The 18,983-nt window shown below is 39.1% G+C and overlaps 1 protein-coding gene across 1 annotated transcript in view; it reads right to left on the bottom strand.

Moving 5' to 3' along the window:
- Positions 1 to 2,494: 2,494 nt before the first annotated feature.
- LOC149237434 (putative potassium transporter 12) overlaps positions 2,495 to 18,983 on the bottom strand; it is a 259,791-nt gene continuing 243,302 nt past the window's right edge. The window contains exon 9 of the mRNA XM_089372658.1: positions 2,495 to 3,727. Within this exon, the coding sequence (XP_089228784.1) occupies positions 2,694 to 3,727 (1,034 nt within the window). The 3' untranslated portion in view covers positions 2,495 to 2,693. The remainder of the gene's footprint in view (positions 3,728 to 18,983) is intronic.

Here is an 18,983-nt window from a genome sequence, read left to right as displayed (position 1 = left end):
TGATGGAGAGTGCACTTGAGACACTTAAGCAATTCGATTTCTTGGCAAATCAATTTCCAGAGTAGCAACTGTCAATTGCCGGAGAGAGATCGAAGCAGTGAGTAAGGGGCAAAGACAGTGAGGTTGGAGGAGGCATTCCAGATCTAGCGAGTGCATTTGCATAGAGGCAGAAGAGCCACACAGAGGTTAACGTTGGGGCAACACAACAACTTCTAGAGGCAAGTTCGATTTTCTAAGAGAGAGAGACGTCTTCAGTTCTAGAGGTCAGGAAAGAGTCTCAAAGAGTCAGAGAAGCATATTTCCAGCCAACAGAAGGCAGAACGACTTCATCAGAGACCAATCAGAGACTTGACGTCAAGCAGGTTGTGCAAACGCTGACGCTGAGGGTCAGAGGGCCGAGTTTCTAAAGGCAAGTTGTGCTGGGAGATTGCTTGTGGGGCGAGAAAAATTCCTCACTAGATTTTGGCCACTTTTTTTCTCTGTAGGATTGCCAAATTTCAGCATCCAATTGTACTCAGAATTTCTCACTGCCACATAATAATAAAACCCTCAGAGGTTGCACCTGTTTTCCTAAGTTGGGTTTTTTTAGGGACTTTTGTCCAAAAATAATTGTCTCATATTTTATGTGTGTGTGCTAACATTTCTTAGTTTCCAGCATTTTAATTTTTCCGCAGAATTTTATTTGTGAAGGTTGTAATGTATTTATTTCGATATTTGTCGTAGCAAATAAATTGTTAATTAATTAACAATTAGGAGAAATAATATCAATTGTTGCGATAGGATTCCAGTTCAAAATTTTCATATGATATAGTTTACTCATCATTATGACTGTTGCATAAATAACTACTTTTTTTAAATTAAAGTAATGTGCATCTTATTATATTAATAATGAAAGAGAAAACTTTAATGTCAATTTTTTTTTCAAATAGTCATGTGAATATAAATGTTGCTCAACCTTTTTCTTCCTTATATAATAATAATAATAATAAATAAATCACCCACATAACTCTCTAACACCCCCCGTTTACATGTTTTTTTTAAAATACGCATAACTTAATATACCTAAACTCCATCCCTTACCTTGCCAAGGTAGCCTTGGATTGCTTGCAAAGATTAGCCACCATTAAACCCTGCCTATCACACCTAGATATAACGTGTTTTCAATTAGATATCTATATGTCAAGAAGTGACTCCTTCGGTAACGTCTATATTTATGAATATCTACTGCATGTCAACCAGAGCTTGCTCTAACCAATCCACCAATAAATTGTATATTGTTAATTGGCCAATGCGCCATACTAGTGTGCACTAAAAGTCTAAAACAGAATTACAGTGACTGAATTTCCAATTCTCTTTGGAAAATGATGTAAAGCCTCATTCTTCTCAAGAAACCCTTCCAACTTATAAAAATGAATGAATGAATGATATTTTAACGTCCACGAGACTGAAAATAGTCCATGGGACCACCAACTTCCCTACTTTTCACTTTTTGCAATTCAATCATCTTCTTATTCAAATTGATGATCAGCCAGCCCATTCTTCTAATAGTTCCCTCACTTAAAAGACAATGCCAAAATACCCATGCTAAGGTATTGCCATAACTAAAAGCATAACATTCCAAAATGAAATGTTTTTCTGATTGCGCCAGAAATGCAAAATGTACACACTCATTCTTCCCAAGCTTCTAAGATAATCAGATCAGATAGAGTCTAATATAATCAGATCCTTATCAGATCCTTATGTGCTTGCGTCAAAGCAATTGGTTGGATCCTTATGTGCTTGCGTCAAAGCAATTGGTTGGATTTGAGCACAATCTTGACCCTTTCCTCTTCCTTCGGATCGTCGAGGGCTGTTTATTCCCGTTGGACTTCTTTAAGGACAAAGATCCTTTTATCTTCATGTAAATTCTGGATGAAACGCTTTCTTCGTAAATTCTGAAAGCATGGAAAGAACGAAAGAACCTTGGACTGCAATAACCGTCTGTTAATTTCAACTCTTTCCTGGGTAACATAATATCAACAGTAAAATCAAACAATTTGCCACAAAACCATTTTTTTGAAAAATGTGGAGCCCATTAGAAAAAAGAAGACTGGCATAATAGCAATACTTCTATGGCTTGCTTTTAGCAGGTATATAAAAGTATACTAAACATATGAATTATCAGTTGCATATTTTTTAACTTTCTTAAAGCCTCTCTTAAACTCTGCACCCCTTATTCTCAATTCTCAATTTTCAATTGGGCTTCGTACCATGCTGCTAAGTGACAACCAATTCGTTTCTTATAACTTCGGGTTGTACCTTCAGGCAGGATATTCTATCCAAAAGAAATAGAAAGTCTTGTATGTGGCGTTATAAAAAAAATCTTACTGGGAGTAAACGATCCATGTTTAATTTTAAATCAGATTTCATGTCAAAGTGAAAAGAGTACAACTCCACAGAAATCAAAGTGCGAAAGGGCACGACACAAAACACTCGACTGTTAAAAACTAGGCAGTTTATTCTTCACAAATCAACTAAGAAAAATTCGATTTATTTAACTTGTTTAGTGTCCATTCCAAATCAAAACCTTTTTCAGGAGTGAAGTTTTAAGGACCTACACCATGAACAATATAAACAAAAGGCATCGCCGCAGGCTGTGCCACTTACGACACCAGTGTTCCAAGATTTGGAGGCATAAAAGTGTTACTTTTTCCTTAAACATAAAAAACTTGGCCTACATTTAGGAGGCTCTCATGAGGAACATTAAAAATGACATTATTTTCCATGCATATCCTCTGAAGGAAAGCATAGATATAATCTATTGCAATTTTCTTCAGCAAGCTAGATTCCCTTCTTGCGCTTACTACAGTATTACCCAGAATATGCACCACACCAGCATCCCTGCAATCATTTAGAAATCGTAAATCATCATCAACAGTTCGAATTTGAGAAACACCAAATCTGACAGGCAGACCTGATTGTTGTGGAGATGCTTCGGAGACAATTAAATTCTGTGATGATTCTACTGAGACCATGCCTAAAGACATCAGATTCGCATTTTCTGTGTCTAAAGTAGGTGCCTGTTGAGACTCTTCACATAAGCTATAATCCTCTGAATCTGAGAAAGAATCCATTAGTGACTCATTACGGATAAACATGGACAAATGATCCAATAGCATTTTCTCAAAGTTGTCATCCTTCTTATGTAGGTCTTTGTAACCATACCTAACAACACACCTAAACATGTGAAAGTCCTTGGGCCCAATGCGCCTAACAAGAAAACGCTCTGCTTGCGGAACTGTATTAACTGGTAGATGCTTTACACAGACAAATACAACAATAGAATGTATAGCAGGAAGATGAGTAATGAAATGTGAGAATATGCGAGGAACTCCATTCACAAGTTCTGTATACAGAAGGCCAATCCCCGGAACTCGAACCAAACCAAGGCCAGGACCTAAACCCAGAATCCATGCCATTGAAACCTTGGTCTCTATTTCAAATTCATATTTTTTCCCTGTACCATAATGCCAGGTATACATGATAATAAGAGATACAACAGCAATCACAAGTGGAACCCAACCTCCTTGGTCAACCTTGAATAACATAGACGAGAAATATACCAGCTCAATGATCAAAAAGAAACTAGTAAACAGTAAAACTAACAGCCAATTACTCCTCCAGACGACTAACATAATAAGAGCCATCAAAAATGTTGTGACCAGCATAACAGTTATAACTGCAATACCTGTTTACAAACAACCCGTTAACAGATCAGAAGCAAGAGATGAAAATATTTGATAATGTATAATAAAAATTTTAAGAAAAAATACAAAAACCATTTCATAAGCCTAAAACTGTCCTTTCAGGTTCAATCTCTGTAATATAGTTCACACGTCAAATTTCAGCTTGCAACACCCACCATGCACAACGATAAGATTGGATAGAATTCAAAAACTGATCTTTTACAATGAACAATCTATCAGCCATTGCTAGCCTACAAAAATTTGATCTATTCCGTGGACTATAACAGGCCCAAGCAATATATATAGTATGCTAAATGAATGGCCAGATGGCTTTTATGCAACCTTGGTGGAACAAATTTCTCTTGTGGTTGGAGTCCCCATCCTTCAGTATTGTTCAACTATGAGTTGGTAAAGGAAAGATTGGATGCTAGTGTAGTGTTCCTTAACCCTTAAATTTGAAACACAAACCAGATATACAGAGATAATAGGTGTAGAAAACTAGATACAAGAGACAATAAGATAAAAGATCCAGACTAAACCATTACATCAACAGTATTCAGAATAAAGAAAGCAATGTTCACTGGCCTGTTAAGGTGGAGTGACCTTTCACTGTGCAAAGTTCCAAATATAATAATAGTCAACAAAACATTCCATAGCCTCCTAGCTCTTTAAATAGCTACTCAAATAGAAAAACCCTAACTACTTGTCATCCCATCATTAATGAGTACCAACCATATAGTGGGTCTTATTTAATAAAGAGGATCCTTTTATAAATAACTATCCACTACTATTTAATGGGCATTATTCAAAGAAGATGGCCACATATATTAATTAACTCCTAGGTAGCCTAAAGTAGGGTCATTAGGGGAGGAACCTAACATTCCCTCCCCCTTCAAAAGCAACATTGTCCTCAAGGTTGGAGGTGATGAAATTGCTGCAGAATTGCTGTTGGTTACCATGTGGCATCTTCTAGCTGCATATCTTTCCACTAGATCAACGCTTCCCAGACCATACAATCGTGTAGCTGATGCTCTTGAGTATCCAATACGACTACCAATTGGAGCAAAATGAAGCCTTTTCCATCAAGTTCTGTGAAGTTGGTTTGCACCTTGCAATTTGATCCCACTACCAAGTATGACACATGAAAGACTAGATGAATCTTCGAGTGACCTGGAAGAGCTAGCTTGCAAGCCACGTGTCCAATGCCCTAGTTGATCATATGGGGTCCATTCAACTTCAGCACTAGCTTATGGTGGATTTTAGCTTTGTGCAATGCCTGTTTATAGGGTTTGTTATCACACAAACTCACACTTCTTGAGATAAAGTCTGAAAGCTAAAGTGTAATTCAAATGAAACTCAAGAGGGCACTATCACCTCAACAACCATCTTCTCACTTTAGGTTGGCTTTCCTTCAGCTCAAGAGGGACTTTCCTAGGTTAAGATTGTCAGATTTAAGGAATTGAAGCTCAAGGTGATGTGAAGAGTAAATCCAATAAAATGGTTTTGAAATAGTTTTAGAAAATAAAGTTTGATGGTAAGAATAGAGAATAGTGTCTTTTCATTAGGAATACGGGGTCAACAAACTCTCTTTTGAGAAGGTTGAATGGCCTAAGGATGATGACTAGGGTTGTCCTCTACTAACCCTAGAAAATACTCCTATTAATTTTTATAGGCTCCAAAATGACTTTAAGGGAAGGTTCTCCACTAGAACTCTTCCTGGGGTTTACAAGATAGGATCTATCTATTAGGCCAGGCAGTAACTCCATTAGGCAGAAAATTGATTCGTATTATTCATTCAATCAAGTAGGTCTGTTATATACATGAGGGAGAGACTCTTCAGTTCATCTCCCGATGACTGTTCACATTTCTCTTTTATTTATTTACATATATTTACCCAATCACAAGGATTAGGTGTCAACATTCCCCCCCTTAATCTGAAGGGATGTTGGTGAGTCCAAGCATCGTTCTGAATCATTCAAGCTTTTCTCTTCCAAGTGCTTTGGTGAAGATGTCTGCGATTTGCTCATTTGTGGAACAATGATGGAGATGGATTGTTTTGGCCTCAACATGATGTCAAATCAGATGATATTTAGTATTGATGTGCTTTGTTCGATCATGGAACTTTGGGTTCTTGGCCAACTTTATTGCAGAGGTGTTGTCAATCATGAGTGGAGTTGATTGTACTTGTTTTACCTGCAAATCTTCAAGAATTTTCCTGAGCCACACAAATTCTTTTGTTGCTTCAGCTGCTGCCACGTATTCTGCTTCTATTGTGGAATCTACTGGAACTGATTGTTTACGTGATCTCCAGGAGACAGCTCCTGATCCAAGACTCATAGCATATCCTGAAGTAGATACCCCAGTTTCTTTGTCTCCATCGAAGTCTGAATCAGAGTATCCAATCAAGCTGAAGTCATCCACCTGTGTGTACTTGATTCCAAAGTCTTGAGTTCCCTTCAAGTACTTTAGAACTCTTTTTGCAGTAGACCAATGTCCCTCACAAGGCTTTTGCATAAACCTGGGGAGGATTCCAACAGCAAATGAAATCTCTGGTCTAGTGGTAGTTAGGTAGTTGAGACTTCCTACAAGCTGTCTATACCTTGTTGCATCCTCAAATTCCTCTCTTTCAATAGATGTGAGCTTCAAGTTTTGTTCCGTTGGAGTAGTAAGAGGATTGCACTCTGTCATGCCAAACCTGTTCAACAAATCTCCAATGCATTTCTTTTGAGAAAGAAATATGGACTTTGGATGTTGGGTTACTTCAATGCCAAGATAGTAATGAACATAGCCCAAATCAGTCATTTCAAAACTTTTTCCCAATTCCTTCTTTATGGATGCAATGTAGCTTTCATAGTTCCCTGTCATTAAAAGATCATCTACATATACCACAAGATATACAACTGTTTTGCCAACTTTCTTGACAAATAAAGTTGCATCATCAAGATCAAAATGATTGAAATTGAGTTTCAGAAGATGTTCAGTTAGTTTTCATACCAGGCTCGCGGTGCTTGTTTGAGGCCATACAAGGACTTCACAAGTTTGCAAACTTTATGTTCATGTCCTTTCACAGCAAATCCTTCAGGCTGGGACATAAAAACATTCTCTTTTAGATCTCCATTCAAGAAAGCAGTTTTTACATCCATTTGATGGACTTTCCAACTGTTCTGAGCTGCTAGTGCAAAGAGTGTCTGGATGGTGGCCCATTTTGCTGTGGGGGCAAAAGTCTCCTCATAATCAACCCCTTCCTTCTGTGCAAAACCTTTTGCCACAAGCCTAGCCTTGTGCTTGTCAAGTGAGCCATCAGCTTTATACTTGTTCTTGTAGACCCACTTGCAGCCAATTGGTTTGGTTCCAAATGGAGGATCAACCAGCTTCCAAGTGCCGTTCTTTATGAGGGCATCATACTCCTTTTGCATCACTTCTTTCCATTCATCATGAGAAGCAGCTTCTTTGAAGGAAGTTGGTTCAAAATCTGTAGACAAGTTCAATTCACAATCATAAGAAACATCCATATCAACAGGCGAATTAGAGTCATCTACATCACCTCCATTTTGCCGGTTTGAATTTCTGGTTCCTGTTTTTCCAATTTCATCAGGATGAACACTTTCAAGTGTCTTCGTCAGCCACTTTGGGGGACCTTTCTGAGATGGTCCAGGCTGCTCTGTTGATTGAGTTGGGACTGAATCAAGATTGAGTCTCCCAATTCTATCAATTACATCACTTAAAGCATCATCCGTTGTTGAAGTTTCATGCGGGGGAGAGTGTTCTTCAGAAGAAGATTCCATATGTTGATCTAGTATAGGAATCCCCCCTTCAAGATGTGGAATCTAATTATCAAATTCTTGAAATGATTTTGCTTTTGCAAATCTATCCAAGCGATCAAGTTGCCGCTCAACAACATTGTCAGTTTTGGATGATTCAAGAAAAATTACATCTCTAGATACAACAAACTTTTTATCTACTTCATCATAGAGGAGGTATGCTTTGGAGGTGTTTGAATACCCCAGGAAGATACACTTACGACTTCTAGCACCAAGTTTGTTTCTATGTACCTTTGGTATCAAAACATAACAAATGGAACCAAAGACCCTGAGATGTTTTACCGAAGGAACATGTCCATACCACAATTCATAAGGAGTCTTGTTTCTTATAGCATTAAATGGACATCTATTCTTCATATATGCAGCACATAGAACAGCATCAGCCCAAAACATTATCTTTACATTTTTGAAGAAAAGCATGGATCGTACCATATTCAAGATTGTTCTATTCATTCTTTCAACTACACCATTCTGTTGGGGATTATAAGGCACAGTTGTTTGATGTTTGATTCCATGTTGGCGAACATAGTTTTCAAAATCATTTGATGTGTATTCTTTTCCATTATCAGTGCGAATAGACCCAATATGAGATTGTGCATCATTTTCAATCCATTTATGAAAATTCTTGAATGTTTGAAAAGCATCAGATTTGTTCTTCAATAAATAAACCCAGCACATTCTGGTGTAGTCATCAATAAACGTCATGATATATTTATTTCCATTTGCAGAAGGAACAAGCATTGGACCACATAAATCTGAATGAATGAGTTCAAGTTTCCTATGTGCTCTTGAATGTGAATCATGAAAAGACTGTTTGCTATGCTTTCCTAGAATGCAAGCATCACATTGCTTAAATTTTCTAGGAATTGTAGGCAAACCAGCAACACCATTTTTCTTCAATAAGCGAAGACTGTCATAGTTCAAATGTCCAAATCTAGCATGCCATAATAAACTTGATGGAAGTGTACCTTCCTCATGATGGGAATTGTATGAGAAATGTTGTGCATGAGCAGATGTTCCTTGCAGTTTGAGAAGCCTTTCTTCTTCTATTCCCCTCATGACAAGTGAGTGGTCAGATGCTTTTCTTACCTCAAGCTTGCCATCAAACATATGAATGGAGTGACCTTGCTGGCGGATGTGGACCAAGGACAACAAGTTTCTCTTGAGCTATGGGAGATATAGAACATGATCCAGAAGAAAGTCTGGAAGACCAGGCAGTTTAAGCCTGATTGTGCAAAGCCCTAATGGCTTGATTTTTGATTGATCTGCAAAGTATACTGCTCCATCAACATTGTTAGTGAAATCTTCAAAAAAATCTTTTCTATGAGTCATGTGGCAGGTTGCTCCTGAATCAAGCAACCAATCATTTTTCCACGAAGCAAGTGAAGCATTAAGCAAATCTTCATTTACTCCAATGTTACATTGTGCCTCAACATAGTGAGTGGATTCAAGTGCTTTACCTATGTCTGTATCATCAGTTTTACCTTTCTGTTGGTTTCTTTTCTGCTCAATTTTGTCCCATGGTAGTTTGCATGTAGAGGCATCATGTGATCCATTTCTTTTGCAGCGAATGCAGTGCAAATCTACCTTTTCTCCTTGAGAATCTCTGCCCCCCTTACCTCTGAAATATCTTCCTCTTCCTCTTCGTCCACCTCTTCCTCTTGTAGAATCTTGAGCAAGATGCTTTTCTTTATGAGCAAGGCACACAGTGTCTTCAGAAGATTCAGGGGTTGTCTTTTTTCCAAAAGCTTTCTCTCTTTCAACAAACTTTTTCACAAGAGAGTCAAAGGTTATATCTTTGAGATTTCCATTTGCTTGCAATGACTCAAGATAATTGGAGTAAGTAGGATAAAGTGCCTTGAGAAAAGCAATAAGAGGAATATCCAATTCAACCTTAGTGGATTTTATATCATGCATTATAGACTTTACTTCAGATGCAAGAGCAAGAGGATCATTATTTTGAAGTTCAAGAGTGAAGAGTTTAATCATGAGTTGAACAACTTCAAGTGCAGAATGTGAGTCATAGAGTTCTTTCAGCTTTTGTAAAGCTTCAAAGGCAGTTGAATATGACGAAATATGGCGACTCACCTTTTCATTTACAGATGCTGCAATTAATGCATAAGCTTTGCTGTTCTTGTTTTCCCAAATGACGAGCTCTTTGTCTAAGGTAGGCTATACTAGGTCATTGTCTCCTTCTCCAACACACACTCATTTCCACAACTCATTGAAGATGAGGGTGTGTTTTATCATTCGGGACCATTCAGGATAGTTCTCCTTGCCAGTGAGAACTATTCCTACCATGGATATGATTGAATGCATTCTGTAAAAAAAAACTTTTGCTAATAGAAAAGAATACTTCTGCCAATATACAGTAAAAATGTACTCAAAAGGGCATTCTCAAAGGGTATTATCGTCCATTAAAACTTCTAACATAAGGTTTTCATGTACCCATTGAATCACTGCCATCACAACTTCAATACACAGAGAGAAAATGACTTTCAAAACGTACATGGCTACCAATAAAAAACATTCAATGCATACGCAGTATACAAAGCCAATTCTTCATACCATATGGCCTCTTTTAAAAGGGCTCAACGCATCATGGACGTTCTGCCTACACCAAATATTCTGCTACAAATTTGTTGTCATCGTTCAAATGTATGCTTTCAACTATTTGAAAGGATATTAGGCCAGCGTTCAATTATTTGAAAGGAATATACTATGACCAGCGTTCAACTATTTGAACAGTCAGACCAGCAGCTTGCAGCTTCACTCCACTTTTGGTTTATCAGTTATAAAAACCTATATCGCAATCAAGTTCATATTGCAATGAAAGAAGAAGAAATTGACCGTTTGTGTGAGAAGCAAACTCTTGTTTATGCAAGGAAAGCAGAGGAAAATGAACTCTCGCATTCGTTAACAGGTGAGCCCCTCTTATTCATTCAATTTGCAAAGTTGGGCGAGAGATATCTTTGGTATGGCGATAACTTGACGCAACAACAGATGCTTAAACATCCTGTCGTCACCTTCGAACATAACTGGAAGCCTTCTCGCCATATTCTAGTTCTGACACACACCACATTCAAATGCAGGTTCACAATTGTAGTTAAATTAGAGTATAAACAATCCATCAATTTATAAAACCACGTATGCATACGAAATATTGGAAAGAGCAGCTGCATTTCAAGGTTGAACCCTTTAGGGTGCCCATCATGGTGTGTCGAGCAATGATAGAACAGACTTGGCCCCAGCTACATACAAAGCGTCCAGCAAGAAATCAAGCAACAGAGCGTCCAGCTTTCAAACAAATGAAACTGATAGATGGCGTCCAACATTCAAACATATGAAACGTCCAGCGTTCAATTATTTGAAACTGATACTAGAAGCGTCCAGCGTTCAAACATACGATACGTCCAGCGTTCAAACCAGGTCAGGATGACCAGCATTCAACTATTTTGCAAACCAGGTCAGGACAGCGCAAACGTTCCCATGTCAGATGAATGTCAGACAGAGAGCGCAGGTACAGAGAGCGCAGGGATGGCAGATAGAACATAGGTAATCAGTTACTGAATTATATGGGGAGCAGTGGCGCAAACCAGGAGTTACAAAGACATAAAGGCTAAAAAAGGAGCTAGCTCTGATACCATGTCAGGCCAGGCAGTAACTCCATTAGGCAGAAAATTGATTCGTATTATTCATTCAATCAGGTAGGTCTGTTATATACATGAGGGAGAGACTGTTCAGTTCATCTCCCGATGATTGTTCACATTTCTCTTTTATTTATTTACATATATTTACCCAATCACAAGGATTAGGTGTCAACACTATCCAAAAACAACACAAAGAGAATGTGCCCTCACCACTAGATAAGCATATTTTTGCACTTAATAGACTTAACAAATAAATCCACAAGAATTAGAGAGATCACTTACTCAAGAAATCATTGCTTATTCATTAATCCCAGATGTGAATCATCAAAGAATTTGTGAAATTCATCCACACATAATCTCCTTGATGAGGTGCACTACCCTTCCACCCATAGCACCAAATCCAAGACAAAGTACTCCAACAAAATTTCAAAAAAATGTCAAGGGATTTCTCCCCCAATCCCACCATGAGAAAATGAGAGGAAGTGCATCTATATTTATCGTAGATGCTCAACTTCCTTTTTAAAATATTAATTTCGTAAGTGAAAGCCCCTAATCTAGTATGTGGAGGGGCAAAAGGCCTTCTTCACCAATTAATTAATCTAAATATACAAATATTGGGCTTCTCATGCCACATGTACAATGATTTATGTCCCAAAGGAGGGTACCTCCACAGATGTTGGAAGGAAGGGGCATCAAGGTACCAAATCTAGCTTCCAAAGGGCTCCAAATGGCTCCTTTTCCTCTAGAAAATTAGCAAGTCCATTCTTTAGGTGTCCTCCAAAAAAGTAGGCGAGAGGGGTTCCAAGGTGAATCCTCAACTTTCCAAGGCTCTTCAAGGATATTCCTCCTCCATCGGTTATGAAAGTAATCTTTCCAAACTCCCCTACATGTGTGGCCATGTGGACCAACAATGTAACTTCCATAACCCTTCATTATGCAAAATGGGTCTTCTAACGTGGACACATCATCCTTGACTTTTATAAGCACTTAAAGTCAGCTAAAAACCTGTAGCTCAGATCGACCCTAAGTCTTACATGCACACATCAACCTCAATCAAAACTGCACTAGAGTTCATCAAAGAATTGGTGTACACATCTATATAACAAGACATTCAAGGTTGAGCACACCTTTATATTAAGCCTTTTCTAAGTAAGAGCACTAAGGAACTTAGAAGTGCTCTTCTCCATGCACCAAGCTACCCTCCCTACATCATTTGTTGCAATGGCTTGCTTTGTCATGACCAAAGGAGTGTCCCAAGTGCCTCCTACAAAATATGGGTTCTAAAGCTTTGAGTTTAACTTTGTCATTACTTTTTTCTATCTCCATTCTAAAGGCCAGATATCCAAAGGTGCAACAATGATGTCTCAAAAAACAATGGAAAATCAGAATAGTACGTCATAATATTCTACCTTGCAATAAGACACTTCCATTCAATAATATATAGGGATTGGTATTGTGCTATCACAAAAAACTCACCTAAAGGCCCAATCACAAATAACAGGGGTACACTAACTTATGCGTCTTTGTATCCTTCACTTTTGGGTGTATATGCATAGTACAAGTACACCCAATAGGATATGTAACTACAATCTGCCATGCTCCATTTGCCTCTCCCCCTAAGTCTATTCAAAACCTGACTACTCAAACTACTAGTTGTTGCATACAAACACCAATCATATCATGCACCTACTAAGCTAAATCACATAGAAACTTGGCAATTGCAACATCTTCCTTTCCACAAGTTATCTCTTCCCAGTCTTCTTGTAGCAAGATCTTATAGGTTTTTGACTTTCAATTGGGTAAAACAAAAAATATAAATTGTATATTTGAATAAGATATAAAAGAGGATGATGACTTACAATCAGTGGCCCCATATATAAATACAATTGAAGAGGGCCTTGTGCCTCTTAATTGTACAATGTAAAGGTATGTCTTTTTAATAAAATATTTATTTATATATTATATCTATTAGTGTCTTAAAAATTGGACTTGGAACCGACCGAGGGTCAACTCCGACTCGGAATTGACTAGGACTAGTTGATTCCAATGGCTTAGTCTTTGTAAAAAGTACATTAAATATTTAACTTTTAATGAAAAAACATATTTTTAAAGATTTTCATTCATGTTTCCAAACTAAAAGCATTAGAGTAATAGAGAGGAGAATATATGATCAAAGTATGCTCATGAATATATCTATTATATCAAAATGGCACCCAGTGCACTGTCCAATACATGTAATATATGGTGTAATATATGGAGATCAAAACAAAAGCACATAACCAAGGAGGCTCTAAATGGCCTCTAAAACAAAACAATACAATTGCAAGACTACAAGTCACTAATACAGAATACTATCTAATGATCACTACTACTAGACATGGCAACATCATCTGGCTCGGACCCTGAATTAGATTCAGACAAGGAAACCCATGGCTCCTCCTCTTCATCAAGATCTCCAAATCCAACTGTAAAAGTAGTAGCACTAACACTAGTTGCATGCTGAGATAGACAAGATATATGCTTGTGTCGCAGCTGAGTAGAGTAAGTACCTGCAGCTGGAGGACTTGGGGCCAGTACTAGTGGATCTACATCTAACTAAATAGTCCCTAATGCATCCAATTCCATATCAACATCAAGATCAATATCCTCATTAGGGTCAACCATCAAACTCTACTAGTTGAGTCTCCACTACCCAATCCAAGGTTGGATCAATATCTTCCAACACAATGGGATCTGTATTAGGTCTTTTGTTTAGCAACTGATTTCGTCTTAGCCAAAGGTTATATAGGACGAAGACTAGATCATTTAACCGTTTTTGTTCTAAACGATTTCTCTTCTTCGTGTGAATCTTCTCAAAGACGGACTAATTGTGCTCACACCCAAAAGCACTACAAGTTTGACTCAAATTCGGATTGCAAACTATTAATTTTTGGTATGTTCTATGCTAGAGCAATTTATTTTAATTTTCACAGTTAGCAATCACATCAGCATTAAAGTAAACTGTAGATAGAACATAAACATAAATTGCAGAAGACAAGCCAAGAGAAGAGGACACAAGATGTGGCGCTAGCCAGGGACAAACCCCAATGTGGGGAAACCCTTGATCAATTCTTCCTTTATGTTCTTCAAAGTTCAGCAGAGAAAGAGAGAGAGAGATAGTACATTTACAATAGAAGTCAACATTTTGACTTTTGATATCGGCATGAGATCAATTGAAGACATATTGCTTCAACTAATTCTCTAAGGTGACTGCTTCACCTATCGTAGTTTTGTATTTCATTAGTCACGGAGCTATTCCCATCACTAAGTTGCTCTCATCACCATGCTGCAACTCATCATCATATGCAAGACCCTCATAAGATGCACTATGTTGCACCTTTAACTGATATCATCTTTGTTGCTTTCTTCACCATGACCATGGTTGCTATGTCTTCATTTGAGTCACTATGGTTGCAACATGGAGGCCTTCACAACAGTATTACTGAGATCAATTGATAATGAATCTTTTGCTACACTGAGATCATTGAGACAATGAGATCACTGATATACAAAATCATGATCTAAGCTACTATCAGGATCAAGACTATGATCCTTGTCCCTGTCCCTTGTAGTACGTCAAATTTGCATCATAATCAAATTTGCTGAGGATCTTTGTTATTATGGAAACTTCTTCCATGGTTCTGTGATACATCACGTTGAGGTTGCTACAAGTATGTCATAGTGAAGACAATAGTAGATCACACGCTAACTTATCTATTTTATTCATTCGAGGGCATCATCTTTATCACAGGTTTGTCGAGAGGAGGTTGATCTAGGTTCTGCTGCTCCTTATACCCATCAGAGGATGCAGCGAACCCTAGATCTATCCCACATAAAATTGCGGATTCATTTTCTTTATGACTGCGGCTCTATGCCTGGACTGCGGCTCCATTACCTTGACTGTAGCTTCATTCCCTTGACTGTGACTTCATTACCATGACTGCGGTCTTCGTTACCCTTCACGACTGCGGCTTTGTTACCCTTATTGCAGCTTAGCTTCATGCGAAGATGTCTGCGGCTTCTTTTCAAAACAACGGCTAACTGTGGTACGTATAAAGAGTTGCTGTGTATGTGCAAGTGTTTCCATGATTCCATGATTGCGTATAATTGATTGTGTATATGACTGCGTAAAGAGTCTCAATTGTTGTGCGTATAGAGTCTCCATTGCTGCGTATGTGTATAGGGTCTCCATTGTTGCATATGCATATAGGGTCTCCATTGCTGTGTATGCAGTGTCTTCATGACTGCGTTGGATTAGGGCATCATCTGCAACTAGGGCATCAGTGTATTCTTTTTGTGTCTCTCCTTCTCCAAAAACCCAAGACGTGGAGAGGAGATCACATGAAGTGTGTTTCAAAATGACTTCAAATCCTCTTCTATTTATACTAAAACGTAGATGATGAATAGACATGTCTATTGGGCTTCTGAGCCTACACAAGTTGCTGGCCGACTTGACAATTTGTCTTATAACACAAATAAATTCATAACTCCATGAATACTCATCGGAATCAGATGATCTTTAGATCAATCCTACACCTCTCGATGAGAGGGATCCAATAAAAATATCAGCTACCATAAATAAGATGACCCACATGGAGTTTGGCCCTAGTTGCCAATTTTAACACTCCCTCTCAACTAGGGAGAACTCCATCCGCTGATCCATATGTCCGACTGTACTATCTTTGCCATCAGTGCCCTACACTGCTCTGCTCTGCTTTGCTCAGCTCTGCTAGCTTTGCTCAACTCTGCTAGCTCTGCTCAACTCTGCTAGCTCTGCTAGCTCTGCTCTGCTTAGCTCTGCTGAACGATGAAGAAGAAGAATTGATTGAGAATGTGTCATACCATTCTCCACTGACCCGAAGTCAATCTCAAAGTGTGTACCACTGGTCCCAGACCAGTCCTCAACCGACCCGAATTTAGTGTCATAGTATGTACCACTCTCATTGGTTCCAGACCAATCCTCTACTGACTCGAAGTCAATCTCAAAGTATGTACCACTGGTCCCAGACCAGTGCTCTACTGACCCGAAGTCAGTGTCATAGTGGGTACAACTCTTACAACTAGTCCCAAACAAGTATCATTGATCCCAAATCAATGAAGGTCATCCTAGCATAGGGAGTATGGTAGATACAACAATACGTCCATCGATACTACTATGGTCCCTATCCTCATTTCTCTACTCATTGATCAGATGAGAGGTACTTCCCATGAGTCCCGGACTGCATGGGTAGGATGCCTCGACAGGAGAACTAATCATCCTTACTACAAGAGAACGAATCATCTTGTCCACAGGAGAGCGAATCATCCTGTCCATAGGAGAGCAAATCATCTTGTCCACAGGAGAGCGAATCATCCTATCCCACAAGAGAGAGAATCATCTTGTCCACAGGAGAGCGAATCATCTTGTCCACAAGAGAGCGAATCATCCTGTCCACAGGAGAGCAAATCATCCTGTCCCACAAGAGAGCAAATCATCTTGTCCACAGGAGAGCGAATCATCCTATCCACAGGAAAGCGAATCATCTTGTCCAGTGCGCACCACCAGGGGAGGGTGAGTCACCCTGTGGTCATATGTTGCTCCAATAAGAACTGCAAGCCCCCAGAGCTCTTAGAGCTCAATGTATGCAACATGTAGGACCCTTTTACAAGGGTCTCTCCACAACTCCAAGTCGTTCGGTAAAATCACAGATTTGATCTTTCCCCTAGGGCTTAGACAAAGTGTAGCGACCAGTACATCATCTGGAGCTTCCTCTCTCATTGACTTACCATATCCTAGATAAGGTAGTATCTGATGTCTATCTGTTGGAGCAATCATCAAATACAGGATTCCTCAATAATTGAATTCCCCCCTCTGGTTGTCATAGAGAATCATAGTGGTATGTACTATCAGCTCACTTAAGAGCTTCTGCAACCATGCAGCTTCACACGAGATCATACTCGTAGCTATGTATTCGATCTCGGCGATGCTTATAGCAACCGACTTGTGCTTCCTGCTTATCCATGATATCGAAGCAGAATCCAAAGAGAACCAGCACTGAGAAGTGTTGTAGTGATCCTCCACACTGCCTGCCCACTCAGCATTTGAACAATCATGCAGTTTCATATTTCCGGCAGTGTATCTCAATCCATGAGAGATTGTGCCCTGAAGACATCTCAGAAGATTCTTGGCACCAATCTAGTGAGGCTCAACCAAATATGAGCTCCCCGTGCTAACTGCAAAACATATGTTCGGACGGAAGTTCACCAAGAACTTTCCCAAATCTGGTCCGACATCACTACCGTATAACTTCTGAAAGTTAAGATCCTCGAGGTAGTCATAGGCTTGCAATTCACCATTCCACATCCGGAATCCAACTCCCTCTTACTTCTGCAAATGAGAGGGTCTGCACCTGTCAGAAATAGGTCATCCTCATAAGGTGTTGGTATGAGAGGTCTATCATCCACAACCTTCGGATGGTTTGGATCGGTTTCACTCCTAGTGAATCTCAGCTTCATCAGACAGCTATCGATCCTCTCATACTATGCCCGAGGTGTTTTTCTTCAAGCCATAGAGGACTTTCTTCCACCTGCATATGTGAGATTCCTGATCATCAATCTCAAACCCCTCGGGTTGTTCCAGACCTGTGGAACTGCTACATGAGGGGAATAGTCCTCTTGTAATATTTTCCTTTGGTACATCTCAGACATGTACTTTCATGCTCTTTTTGAATTCAGGCATCCCTGTCACCATCTGACTCACAGACCTTCAGTGCTATGTGTCAATGGACATGGTCCCCAGTGGACTTCCTGCAACTTGATACAACCCTGAACTCAAAAACATCTTTGAAAATTCTATTTTCAAACACGTACCTTTCCATCGATGAGTGCCACCCTGAAACCTTTGACTTCCATTGCTGAAATGGACACCAGGTTCTTCTTGCGATCAGGTACATAAAAGAGATTCTGTAAATGAATTGAGTTACCCTCATTCAATTGAGGGATAACATTCCCTACACCCTTTCTGGGATAGGTGGCATCGGCTCCAAGTATAATCCCATGATTGTTTCCATCTCTACCAAATTAGAGAGTGCACCCATCTATCCGATGAAGTGCCTTGAAGCACTACAATCAATAAGCCAGATTCCCAAAGAATCTGAAGGAGAGGGCCAATACAAGATAACGCTTCTTTATCTTATCAGAAACAACATTTGATTCTTCATACCTGGGGTTCCTTGCTTTCTTTGAAGAGTTGACCATTTCCTTGATGACCTGCATTACCTGTCATTCCTTTGATCATTGAAGATGTCCCTGGAATGATTGTTATCTTCATCAAGAGATGTGTCTCTGCCATTCAGACACTCCTTCGCATAATGGCCGAACTTATTGCAACCAAGGAATCCGCCTTTCCTTCCACCCTTAGATCCAAACTTCCCAATGAAGTGATCTTTAGGTAGGTCATCAGAAACTTCCGCAACACCATTCTGATAATATTCTCTGCTTCGACTTCTCCCTTAGTGAATTGGAAGAGGGATGAGGAACCCATTGATCCTTTTTTCCTTTCCCAACTGTCTTCAATGATTTCTCTTTCACTCTTGCTTGGGCATTGCCTTCACCTCAGCTCTGATACCATGTTAATTTTTGGTATGTTCTATGCTAGAGCAATTTATTTTAATTTTCACAGTTAGCAATCACATCAGCATTAAAGTAAACTGCAAATAGAACATAAACATAAATCGCAAAAGACAAGCCAAGACAAGAGGACACAAGAT

This window comes from Pinus tabuliformis, chromosome 8 (genome assembly GCF_031772625.1).
Source record: "Pinus tabuliformis cultivar Carrire ecotype Pingquan chromosome 8, CPIR1, whole genome shotgun sequence".
Lineage (NCBI taxonomy): Eukaryota > Viridiplantae > Streptophyta > Pinopsida > Pinales > Pinaceae > Pinus > Pinus tabuliformis.
The sequence above is the reverse complement of the archived record's forward strand: the minus strand, read 5'-3'. Positions and strand labels throughout refer to the sequence as shown.